Source organism: Anguilla rostrata, chromosome 15 (genome assembly GCF_018555375.3).
Source record: "Anguilla rostrata isolate EN2019 chromosome 15, ASM1855537v3, whole genome shotgun sequence".
Lineage (NCBI taxonomy): Eukaryota > Metazoa > Chordata > Actinopteri > Anguilliformes > Anguillidae > Anguilla > Anguilla rostrata.
The window spans coordinates 22408622-22421025 of NC_057947.1; the positions used below are offsets into that span (position 1 = coordinate 22408622).

Genomic DNA, 12404 nt, shown 5'->3' on the forward strand with positions numbered 1-12404 from the left:
CCCAGGTGCCCATATACCTGCCATTGTAAAGCTGATAGGTCCTCGAAATACCTCTCTAAATATCCCAAATATTCTCCATTGCACTCAAAAAAGGCCAATTTAAAACATACGCTAACACAGAAATAATATATAAAAACCCCAGACAGTGAACTGTCCCTTGTGTGAAGGCTGTATTGAGTGTTCTTCTAGGTACAATGTGAGATGAATCCTAGGCAGGTACAGCTGGGGAACATGGGTAACGGAGTCTATAAACGCATGATATCTTCCCTTCTCCCCAGGGCCTGCTGTCATGCGGTGCGTGGGCCTGCTTCGACGAATTCAACCGAATCGACCTGGAAGTGCTGTCAGTGGTGGCTCAGCAGATTCTGACCATCCAGAGAGGTGCGCATTACAATGCACCGCTCGAACCGTGAAGGCCGGGCACACAGGAAACTGCCTCCTGAGGCCTGGCCTGAATGTATTGCTGCTGAACGATGTTTTGTCCACAGTGCAGGAGTTGCAAGTAATCGGGTATCGATTGCCAGATTGAAGACCTTATGAGGACAGACGGTTGAATAACCTCAGATCCAAGGTGTGTTAATGCTTACTAAAATGCTTTCAGGCTTGTGCAGACAGGACTTGCCTCTTTCCCCCTCAGGAATTTCTGCCAAATCCGAGATGCTGCTGTTTGAGGGGACAGAGCTGAGGCTGGACCCCACCTGCGCCGTGTTCATCACCATGAACCCCGGTTACGCCGGCCGCTCCGAGCTGCCCGACAACCTGAAGGTAAGGAACCAGAGCTCAGGCTCAGTTATTTTAGGAAGCTCAATGTTCAAAAACCACACATTAAAAATGCCGTTTAATTGTGCAGCTTGAGTTCCTCAATTATGAACGGAACAAGTGACCTGATCAGGTGTTTATTGACAGGTACTAGTAGTGAACAGGTGAGTCATGTGACCAGTGCTTTGTTGATAGGTACTAGTACTGAACAGGTGAGTCATGTGACCAGGTCTTTGTTGATAGGTACTAGTAGTGAACAGGTGAGTCATGGGACCAGGTCTTTGTTGATAGGTACTAGTAGTGAACAGGTGAGTCATGGGACCAGGTCTTTGTTGATAGGTACTAATAGTGAACAGATGACTCATGTGACCAGGTCTTTGTTGATAGGTACTAGTACTGAACAGGTGAGTCATGGGACCAGGGCTTTGTTGGTGTCAGTGATCAGGTCATGACTAGGTTCTGCTTGCTGGAGGACCAAGCGAGCAGGCCCTGACAGCTTTGCGGCTGCCCGTTTGCAGGCCCTGTTCCGGACAGTGGCCATGATGGTGCCAGACTACGCCATGATCGCCGAGATCGTGCTGTACTCGTGCGGGTTTGTGACGGCGCGCCCGCTCTCTGTGAAGATCGTGGCCACGTACCGGCTGTGCTCCGAGCAGCTGTCCTCCCAGCACCACTACGACTACGGCATGAGGGCTGTCAAATCGGTCCTCACTGCGGCGGGAAACCTGAAGGTACATGCTGGTCCCGCACTGTCTCCCTCTTTAATGGGTCATTAAAGCGCTTTTCTTGCCTGCTCAGTGGTGCTCGTAGTCTAGGAATACCTTCCACCTCTACACTGTCTGCAGACTTGAAGAACCACTCAAATATTGTGCTTTCTTCCTCACCACTGCTGGTAGCTAAAGTTACCCAAGCTGTTGCCGGATGTACACTCATACTGATGTGTACCCCATCTGAACTCGAAGAAGGCTGTACTTACAAATATACCAGAATTCAATTCAATTCAAGTTCAAGTTCAGGTTCGGCTAATTGAAAATGTAATTATTACAGATATGAATTGCAATTTGTGGCTAATGTATGCAAATTACACAGGATCACAGAGTTCAGCAAGAGATGTGAGTGAAATGAATCCATAAATATCTCATTAGCTTCACTCTTTCGCTAGCTCTGATTCAGCTATAAGCTTTTCCTTTGTGGTCCCTGGGTTGGTTGCTGTATTAAAATTATAAGAGGCAAGAGAGAGCGGGGAATGACCAGTAAACAGAATAAGCATTTAATAACAGTAGTTACAGTTCTGTAAATCTGTCAGAATGTTAGTGCACCAGGCTGTGTCATATACCATAGAGGACTCGAGCACTGTTTGAATTGGAAGGCTCAGCTTGAGACTATGTTCCTAGCCCAAGCTGTACAATTAAGACACGTTCCCATCTCTGAATAAAGGACCGATGCACTTCTTGTCACTGAGGTATTTTTTTCCACAGTGATTATATTCTCCTCAATTTAAATCTGCCTCCACCGGGACTCGCACTTCAAAATTACTTTTAGGGAAGGTGAAAGGTGTGCCTGCCCCAGGGCCAGCCATTGATTTTTCGATCCAGAAAGAGTCTGAGTCAACGAGACAAAGTGCTAGAGAGACGCCTCTCTCCAGAAAGCCTAGCATTCATTAGTTCTAGGAGACTGAGGTGTCATGGATGTCCTTATGAAACCCAGAATAGGTGAAGCTCTCAAATCTTATTGGTGACTCACTGATTTGGACCGGTCATAGTGTTTTGAGGTGGAAAGCAGAGTCTTGCGGTTCGATTTATTTAATCAGTGATTGACAAGAGCGTGGTATTTCCACTCATTTTGAGTTTCATGAAGCACTGTTCGCCTAAGGAGTGTTCTCTCAAGCTAGACTTTATGATGACATTTTCTCCCCCGTTTCCTGCTCTGTACCCTAGCTCAAGTTTCCTGATGAAAACGAGGACATCTTGCTGCTAAGGTCTATAATTGATGTCAACCTGCCCAAGTTCCTGGCACATGATCTGCCCCTCTTTGAGGTAGGGATGTTCATCAGTGTCAGGTTTCAAATGGAAAATGGCCTTCATTAGGTTGTTTGTACCTCTTCCTCTTACAGGTGAAATTTTGAAAAGTTTCAGGGTACTATTGGTGTTGTGTAACCCTGTGTGTTGTGTTCACAGGCTAGTGATTCAACGAAATTCTATTTATCTGTGTGTTTCTGTGTGAGTGTGTGTGTTTGTGTGTGTGTGTGCATGTGAGAGTGTGTGTGTGTGTGAGTGTGTGTGTGTGTGTGAATAAGTGTATAAGACATGCACGTGTGTGTATTTACAGGGCATCACGTCTGACCTGTTCCCTGGAGTGACGCTGCCCAAGCCCGACTACCGGATCCTTCTGGACGCCATCCAGGTGAACTGCGTGAAGATGAACCTGCAGCTGACCGACTTCTTCGCTGAGAAAATCCTGCAGATCTTCGAGATGATGATCGTGCGCCACGGGTTCATGCTGGTGGGGGAGCCCTTTGGCGGGAAGACCTGCGCCTACCGCGTGCTGGCGGCCGCCATGAACGACATCTGCGAGCAGGTAGCGCTCTCAACGCCGCCAATCACCTCTGTCTCTGCCAATCATCTCCTTTACTGCCGCTGTAAAAGAACTTATGCAGTATTATGACCAACAGTATTTCTTTATGACTTGGGTGTCAGATGGAAACAAGCGTTTTAAGTTTTTGGCATGGACGTCTATAACACATCCCACAATATGTGTTTAATCTGTCGTGCCCCTGGACTCCTAAAGAGAAGGTGATAATCTGCAGCTTTGGCAAACTGACAATATATGCTTCAAAAATCACTTTATTATTGTGAATTAAGTGGCTCATATCAGATTACGGTCACGTTCGGTCACTAGCTTTTTCCCCAAAACATCCAGTATCTTAACCATGTTTATCATCGCCTGTTCTGTAAATAGCCTTCATTAAAAGAGGGCACCTTTAGGCTAGGCTAGGAGTTTCCACATTTCACATAACTTTTCCGTGTCAGTAGCTGTTAAACAGGAGCAAAGCAAAGCAGCTTTACAGTGTGCACAGAAGAAACAACTGCAGGTTCCCATCAGGAGCCGGGATCTATGGGACAGCGGTGGACCCGCTATGGTACGCGCCGCGGTGTCTGGGCACTGCGGGTTGCCCCGCCCCGTCGCTCGCGGCTCAGTGGCCGCCTGACGGTCTCGCACGGGAGGGCAGCGCAGACGGGCGCGTACGCGCCGCAGCGGGCTTGCGATCCTGAGCGAGGCAGCTGGCGCATCCGGGCGGCGGGCGGCGGGAAGAGCAGCAGCCGTCGCATTTATCACTGTCCCGCGCAAATGCCAGCGCGTCCATCAGGCAGGGACCCGCGCTGCTCCCGTGTCACGCCCAAGCCCCGCTTCCTTAAACACGCCTGACAGCGACGCTCTTGTTTTCTCTTCCCTTTTGTTTGGCCTGGCGCTTACTCGCCCAGAAAGCGGGCGGCGAGGCTTTTCGCGGAGCTCGTCTCTTACCGGGGAAGGCCATCAGGAAACGATTGGAAAGGGCGCTGAGCGAGCACGCCTTAGCCTCGGCTCCAGTGGTGCGCTAGATCGCACACGCCGCTAGGTTGTTTGTGCGTCTGCTCGTGGCAGACCTGCTTCAGAGACTGTGTGGGTCAGTGCTGGTGTTGTGTTTCTTTCTTAGGGCTTGATGGAGGAGAACAAGGTCCAGATCACGGTCATCAACCCCAAATCCATCACCATGGGTCAACTGTACGGCCAGTTCGACCCGGTCTCCCACGAGTGGTCTGATGGAATCCTGGCCGTCAGCTACAGGGCCTTTGCCACATCTCAAGTAAGCCTCTGTCCCCCAGCCCTGTCACACTCTTCCCTAGGTCGCTATGGTAAATACTTGGTCTTCTGTAATTGAATCTTTGATGAGAACATTGTAGTGTCTAAATAAATGGGAAAGCAGTTTTTGCGATGTTGAGAGTTTTTATAAATCATATGCTCTCATAGATTAGACTGTGATTTGCTCTTCCCAAGTGACTAAAGGTAGAGGTAGTGCTGTCAGTCCTTTAAAATGGTATGCTCTTCATTTCAGAATATGTCAGACATGGAAGATTGATCTTTCCCTAACATGACAGCAACAAGAATTACATTTCCCATTGAAGACTATTTGCATTTACATCCAGTATTGCCTTGTAGAAAATGATTAGAAACACTAGAAAATAAATAGAAATATATGCATTTTAATTTCATTCTCAAGTCTCACGCTCAGATGTAATATTAAGGTTTGCCTTAGCATATGTACATGAGTGATAAACTGCATTATTTCAAAATAATTATTGGTCTCACCATCCTATTTTGCATGACTATTGTCTTGTAACTGCATTTACATTCTTATTGCAGTCCTCCAAAGTTTTCCCAAAACAACCCCATTGCAACAATATATTACACTGAGTATTACTGCAGTTTATGTTGGGTAATGCAATTTTTAGGGATGTACATTAGCATAAATGATTTATTATTGCCTTGCCATGGATTGTGTTCCTATTGTATGCTTTCATTTCCTCATGTCTATTTTAAGTAGAGTTTTTGCTTGAGGGATTCAGTTTAAGTTCAAGTGGAGTTCTTTGCTCAAGGTCAGAGCAGCAGCATCCTGCTGTTGCCCTGCTGGGATTTAGACCCTGCAGTCACAAGAGCAGTGCCCTCACCTCCGCTTTCAGCCTCTGCTGAGAGTCAGCCGTGAAGATGAATGTCAGTCTAAGTTCAGCGGCTTTTCAAACAGGGTGCAGAATTTAAACATTTATAAAACAGCCTCCAATGGCGTTGTGTTTAGGGCAAGGGCACCAAACTTTCATAGGGCACTGAGGCCAGATCAGAAGACACTTTGGCCAATATGCTTGAGAATGTAATGTAAAACAGCAGGGTGACTAGCCCGCTACCAAAAGCACAGTGCTGGCATCGGGGTGATGGGCAAACCCTGCGGAACACCGCCACTGTGATGTGAGAAAAAATGCCCTTTGCATGAGTGGGGATCTGCTTTTTTCCTCCACTAGAGGGCATCATGGCTGTATAATAGAGCACACAAATGGGTGTGCAAGTCGTTACTTTTTAAAGGGCTATCAAGCCAAAACTCAGAGCTTCCACAGCAATGGTCATATAGCTGCAATGTAATAGAACTGTTAAACTGACGAGAAGATCTTGTGTCATCTTCTTCAACTTAATATTTCTCTCAACTCAGACGCATGTTGGGGAAGTGGGACTTAGTTAGTTTAGGGATGGCAGCTCTGATTGTGCTATTAAACATCATTCTCTTCAACAGACTACCCCTCTGAAAGATAACCAAAGGAACAGGCAACAGACTCTAAAATGCCTTACATATATATATTAGATAATTTAAATTAGTCATTGTTATTAAAAATAAGAACCCCAATTTAAAACCAACTGTTTCACATTTTGTAAGTTTGTTAAATGTAAAAACAAGATATATCTAAAACCGAAAATAGAAGTCATAACACTCACTGACGAATGAAGGCTCACAACTTACAGTATAATTAACGAAGAAGTAGTTGTGAAAAAGACATCCAGTTGAAAGAGAGAGAGAGAGGAAGAGAGACTAGATATTTCCCGGGAATTATCCGTCCAACTTCAGTACGACAGGAACAAAGGAAAATGTGAGGTAGAAAGTAGAAAACAATAATACAGCAAACACACAACTAATGAACCACCACAAAAAAGAAAAGAAAACTCTTCTCCAAAACATAACTTTAAAATAGAACTCTAAAAGTCAAGCTAAACTTTCCCTCAGCAGTCATAAATGCTTCACCCAGCAGGACGTGGAAATGCTCAGCCTGAGTGGGAGATGGCAAGCTGAAGAACTGAAGGGGGGTCAGGTTCATTTATGGCAAGGACCGGCTTATCCAAGAGCTGAAATTTCAAAATAGCTCTAAATAATTATTAAGTGGTAGGAAGCGGAGCCAATCACAATAATAATTTTAAAAATATGTGTTGTTTTAGGGTCTTTTTATTGAGACCAATAAAGGAATTGCTTTGAAGGTCCTTAAGGTTGCTATTTTTAAGAAAAATGGTAAATTTACTCCTGCTCTTCATAGTAGAGGTGTTGTTTGTAAATAATAATTGTCCTGGCCACCCATTATTGAAAGTATTTCTCTGCCATGTTACAAGGCCAATGTAATACGCAGACCTCCACTTTGATCTGGCCTGGCCGAAGAAAGGACACATGCACAAAGAGTACAGTACATTCCAACCTGGGTAGCCTCAACAACCATTACTTGTATGAGAATAAAGACTTTTCAACTGAGTCCTTCAACTGAAAGCTTCAGATTGCTCTTTTATATTTTATTGAACGCTCACGGCATTCAATCTTTAAGTCCTAAAGGCAGAAATGAAAATGACCTTGTAGCATAATGTGGACGCACTTGGCTCTGAAACTCTGTCTGTTAGCTTTGTGTTCAGGTCTTTTCTTAAAGGGGAGGAGAAACCGTATCCCCCTAGATTTGTGTACATAATTAAGGGCTTCCGGAATTGTCTTGGATGTTTGGGGAGGGGAAAGAGAAACAAACAAGGGCCTAATGGCCATGTCACCTGCAGGAGGCCACTGTGTACAATGTGACATTGTATAGACCATGAACACCTGGACCAAAACATACTGTTCCTTACTTTCGTACACCATATTCTATAAACTAGATGTCCGATGATGTGTCCAGTCAAGTAACAAAAATAACACAAGTGAATATGTAAATGGAACTCAGTGTTAACTTGATGGCCCAAACATTTCCCACAACGCAATTGTAACGTTTTCTAAGTGTTACTGTGATGTGCAAACTGAGCACATGGTATGTAACTGCTAGTTGGGCAGTGGCTCAAAGGTCCTCTTTGTGGCTTCTTGGCAGACTCCAGACAGAAAGTGGCTCATCTTTGATGGTCCGGTGGATGCGGTGTGGATCGAGAACATGAACACAGTGCTGGATGACAACAAGAAGTTGTGCCTGATGAGTGGCGAGATCATACAGATGTCCCCGCAGATGAGTCTCATCTTCGAACCCATGGACCTGGAGGTGGCCTCGCCAGCTACGGTGAAGCACACGGGGCATTCTGGGAAATGTATTGCATTGCAGGGCTTTTTTAGATCTCCAGCACAAATGAAGGGATGTATGGGCAAAACTCTCTTAGCATGCAACCACGGTATGCCCACGAACATATCTTTGACGAAGATTATACACTGAAAGTTAAATCACTGAATTATCATTAACAATGTCTATATATGAATGAAGCTCTGACGAAAGAGTACGTTGAGATGTAACATCTCAGTTCAAAGCAGGAGGTTTGGAAAGGGCTGTACTGAACATGGTTCACTGAACAAGACTCCTGGCTTATTCCATAACGTAGTCATTAGCCGCATTATGGAGGAGAGTGAGAGCATCCGCCAGTAAAGCCATTAAAACCAACAAAGCCGGAGCACGCGACTCCTTAAGTGGGCTTCCTGCCGTAGCGCATTAACATGAACAGAGCGGCTGGGTTCAGTGCGTCCCGCGCGCTGTCCTTTGTAATGCTGCTTCTATGGCTGCGGTAATGAGACGTAAACGCCCCGGACTAGACTTTCACAGGCAGTAAAGCAGCAGCCGGTGCACGGGAGCCATTTTTCCACCTCTTAATAAGGAATCCCGTCCTGTCTGCTGCCTGTCTCACATGACTGGCTGGCTCAGGCTGCCCCCCCCCCCCCCCCAGCTAGAGTTACCCTGCCTCCCTCCACCCCCCACAAGGCGAGGCAGAAGCACAAAGCGTTGTGATAACTGCCTCCCCCCAAAGGCTGGAATGAAATCATTTTTAAAAAGCATTCCGCTCTTTCTGATCTACGGGGCTCGGTTCCGATGCAGGAAAAAGAAAAGGGGAAAGAAAAGCCCTGCGAAGCTACTGTAGCTCGCTCCTGTTATCACAGTCTCCCACCTCACATCACATACCTGCTATTTCTGTCCCACTTGCCGTCGGTGTGTATGCTGAGGGGAGACGCTGAGAGTGTTTTCTCCTGAGCATCGCCGGCGCTCTCTCCAACCTGCGCGCCTCCTGTGGGAGGATCATTAAGGAGGAGAAGAAGGCTTCTTAACTCCCCCCCACCCCCGCACACTCGCACATACAACCCGCGGGCTCGTACCTGTTCAGTCATTTCCTCCCTCCCCCGCAAGCCCCCTCCATTCTCCGAGGCCAGTCTGAACAAGAGGTGGTGCAGGTCAAAGTGTGGAAGCAAGCAGGCCCACTCTGTCAGCGCTTTGCTCTTCTGAGCTCTGCTCCACCAGTTACTGTCTTTTTCATTTCCAAATCTTGTTATTTCATTTTTAATCATTTTAAGTGTGCATAGCTATATATGTATGTACGTGATACCTAGGCAATGTTTATTTAGTGTATTTTATATACATTTTGTAATCAGAATACAATTGATTTACTTGATAAATGAAGTATCGAGCCATTGCTGTACCCTAAGATATTTTGATTATTTTGGATTATATTAGGCTATTGATATTTCTGCCTTTTATGCAGTCTTTACTTTATAAAGAGCCTAAGCTCTGCACATTGATCAGCTGTATAAAGTGGACTGGTGAAGGAGAAAAATATTACACTTCATCACAATTATTTTAAACTATCACTACCTGCCTGTGGTATTGACTGTTTGAGATTATGTGTATAGTATGTGTGTATTTGTGTGCACGTTTGTAACTGCATATGTGTGTTTGCACGAATGTGTTTGTGTGTATGAAGGTAACTCTGTGTCAGTGAGTGAGTGTGCATGCTTCGCTGCGTTGTGCATGACAGCGCACACACACACACACATACGCGTCCCTTGCGTGCATTCACGTGTGCGTACGCGTGCGCGCGCATGTGTGTGGGTGTGCACGTGTGTAACACTGCGTGTTGGTGCCCAGGTGTCCCGCTGTGGCATGATCTACATGGAGCCCCACATGCTTGGCTGGAAGCCTGTCCTGGTGTCCTGGCTCAACACCCTGCCCCCCACCATTAGCGACATGCACAAGGAGCTCATCACTGGCCTCTTCCACAGAATAGTGCCCACCTGCCTGCATTTCATCCGCAAGGGCGCCAAGGTACTGTGCCCACAGCGCCACCTGGTGGCTGTGATACAGCGCATTTCACAATGCAGGGCCTCTTCATGATTGATGATTCACTTCCTGTTTTATTGCCTTTGTGTTGTGCAGTGGACGGGTGTACACTTAGCCCTGTTTCACTGTTTATGGATCATTCCTGCCCAGTGTTGAATTTGTCTTGTTACGTTGGTACGCTGCTTGAGGTCAAGCTTCCATCAAAGTGGCAAATGTGCTTGTTTCTGAGTCTTGTGTTCTAGCTTATTTTCTTGTAATTTTCCCTGGAATAGTACTTCAACTGCTTGATTGTTCTCAGATCCTTATGGATGTGGGCCTCTGTAAAATACGGAATTTGACCGTGCTGTGATCGTACAGGAACTCTCACCCACATCGGACACCAATCTGGTCCACTCCCTGATGAACCTCATGGACTGCCTGATGGACGAGTTCAAGGATGAGGCCAAGGTGAAGTCCATGAACGAGCGGGACATCTGCTCCTGGCTGGAGGTGAGGAGAACATTAAAAAATGAGGAAAGTAACTGTCGTCCCTCAGAAGTCACACCGTACATTTACATTGCAACAGTGCAATGTCATTGACATTGCACAAGGGTACAATGTCAGTGCCCCACCCGGGAAATGAAACATCACCCACTGGCCAGTTTCTTAAGCACTACCTCACACAGCTGTGCCAGATGATGTCCTCCAGCACTACCACACCAGATTCTGCTCATTAACTAATCAGGGTCTTCAATCAAGAGGTGAATTAGTGCAATGAGGTGAATTAGTGCTGGGATAAAACAAAAACCTGCACCCACGCTGCCCTTTTTCAGATAACACACCCCTGGTTTATGCAGTGCAAAGTTTGTAAATTGGGTGTAATGGAATGCATCGCAAAAGGTTATGTGACATCATAAACCATAAGCTACTATCAGCACTAAGGCACAAACACAAATAAATAAATAGTGCACATTCTCTCACAATATTTTAGACTACAATGTGTTACCACTATCATCTGCATCAAATTGCAAATAAGAAAATCAGGCACTTACCATCAGTAGAAATTATGAATCATTTATTCATCCAGAAGTGCAGCCCAGCTCTCTTGCGTCATCCTTGCTCCTAGATTTGCTCTGTGTGTTGATCGCACTTCTGTGTCCTCTGGTGATCCATGACCTGACATAAGGCACTGCGCTGAATTTAGTAAGGGGTGGCCCAACGAGGTTTAGGGAGAGTAGCGATGCAGCAGTGGAGACATGCAGTGATGCTTGGGCTGCTGTGCAAATCTAGTTCATCTGTGTAAAACCACGTTCCCACTCCGAACGTGATACAGAGAAGTTCATTCAGCTCGTTCTGGACGTCTTTTCTGTCACTTTCAACAAACTGTCTGAATAGCCTCAATGCGGAATGCGCACAGTCCATGCAAAAGTGCCGAAACTTCAAGAAACATGAAGAAACTTTAAATACTACATTGCCCTTTTGCCATTTTGCAAACATTTATTGAGTCTCATTTGGCTTTGAGCTCCGGGAAGTTCCGGCACAGTTAAGCACTGGGTTTATGGAGACTTTACTCTGCGAGTCTCTCCCTGACGCCTGTTGTCACGGTGCACAGTGGGAGGTGCCGTGAAATCTCTCTCTCTCTGCGGGCAGCCAGGCTGGGTGCATTTGGCGCAGACGCGCCTTAAGCCCGTGCACATGTTCGCATTGATCCCCGCTCTGAATCAATGACATTTACTCATCTGTTTCTACATGCCTGACTGCCTGCCTTTCTGTCTGTCTGGCTCTCAGTAGTCTAGTCTTATATCTGTCAGTCTCGGTGTCTGTCTGTCCACCTGCCCAACTGTCCATCTTTCTGTCTGTCTGCCTGCATGCCTGTCTGTCTCTATCTGTCCATGGGTATGGTGATGATGCTGTTGTTCTGTTCCCAGGGTATCTTTGTGTTTTCGCTGGTGTGGTCGGTTGGCGCCAGCTGTGGGGAAGACGGCCGCACTGGGTTCGACGGGGTGGTGCGGGAGCTGCTGAATGGGCCGCTAAGCATAGAAACGCGGACGCGCTACACGATCCTGGAGCACGTGGACCCTCCTGACAAGCCCCTGACCGTGCCCCTGCCTGAGGAGGGCACCCTGTACGAGTACCGCTTCATCAAGGAGGTAATCACGCAGGGGGAGTCCCATAAAAACCTACATTAGCCTGCATAGTAACAGCCATAGTTGGAGCATTGCGCTGAGTGCCATAGCCGGGCTGACTGTGAGTTTCACTGAGTTCTGCTCCAGTGCTGTGAATCCTGCTGGGCCAAAAGTGAGTTTCACTGAGTTATTCCCCAGTGCTGTTAATTATGCAGGGCCAACTGTGAGTTTCACGTAGTTCTGCTCCAATGCTGTTAGTCATGATGGGCCGACTGTGTGTCACTAACACAGTATACCTAGTATACCTGTAGGGTATACTAGTTTGACTGAGTTCTGTTTGAGCAGTGTCGACCATACTGAGCCAACCGTGACATCAACTGGTTTTGAAGTGCTCGCTATTAAAAGGCTGTTCGGG

The 12404-nt window shown here is 46.5% G+C and overlaps 1 protein-coding gene and 1 long non-coding RNA gene across 2 annotated transcripts in view; one reads left to right on the top strand and one right to left on the bottom strand.

The window, feature by feature from the left end:
• Positions 1-12404, top strand: part of dnah7 (dynein, axonemal, heavy chain 7) — a 76702-nt gene that overhangs the window by 21202 nt on the left and 43096 nt on the right. The window contains exons 25-34 of the mRNA XM_064311454.1: positions 279-381; positions 638-765; positions 1278-1490; positions 2697-2795; positions 3088-3336; positions 4454-4603; positions 7668-7850; positions 9693-9869; positions 10242-10373; positions 11792-12013. Of these exons, the coding sequence (XP_064167524.1) occupies positions 279-381; positions 638-765; positions 1278-1490; positions 2697-2795; positions 3088-3336; positions 4454-4603; positions 7668-7850; positions 9693-9869; positions 10242-10373; positions 11792-12013 (1656 nt within the window). The remainder of the gene's footprint in view (positions 1-278; positions 382-637; positions 766-1277; positions 1491-2696; positions 2796-3087; positions 3337-4453; positions 4604-7667; positions 7851-9692; positions 9870-10241; positions 10374-11791; positions 12014-12404) is intronic.
• LOC135241236 (uncharacterized) lies at positions 628-8870 on the bottom strand. Its single transcript, XR_010325957.1, has 3 exons — positions 8736-8870; positions 3103-3395; positions 628-759 (listed from the first exon to the last, which is right to left on the bottom strand). It is a non-coding gene; the product is annotated as an uncharacterized LOC135241236 (long non-coding RNA).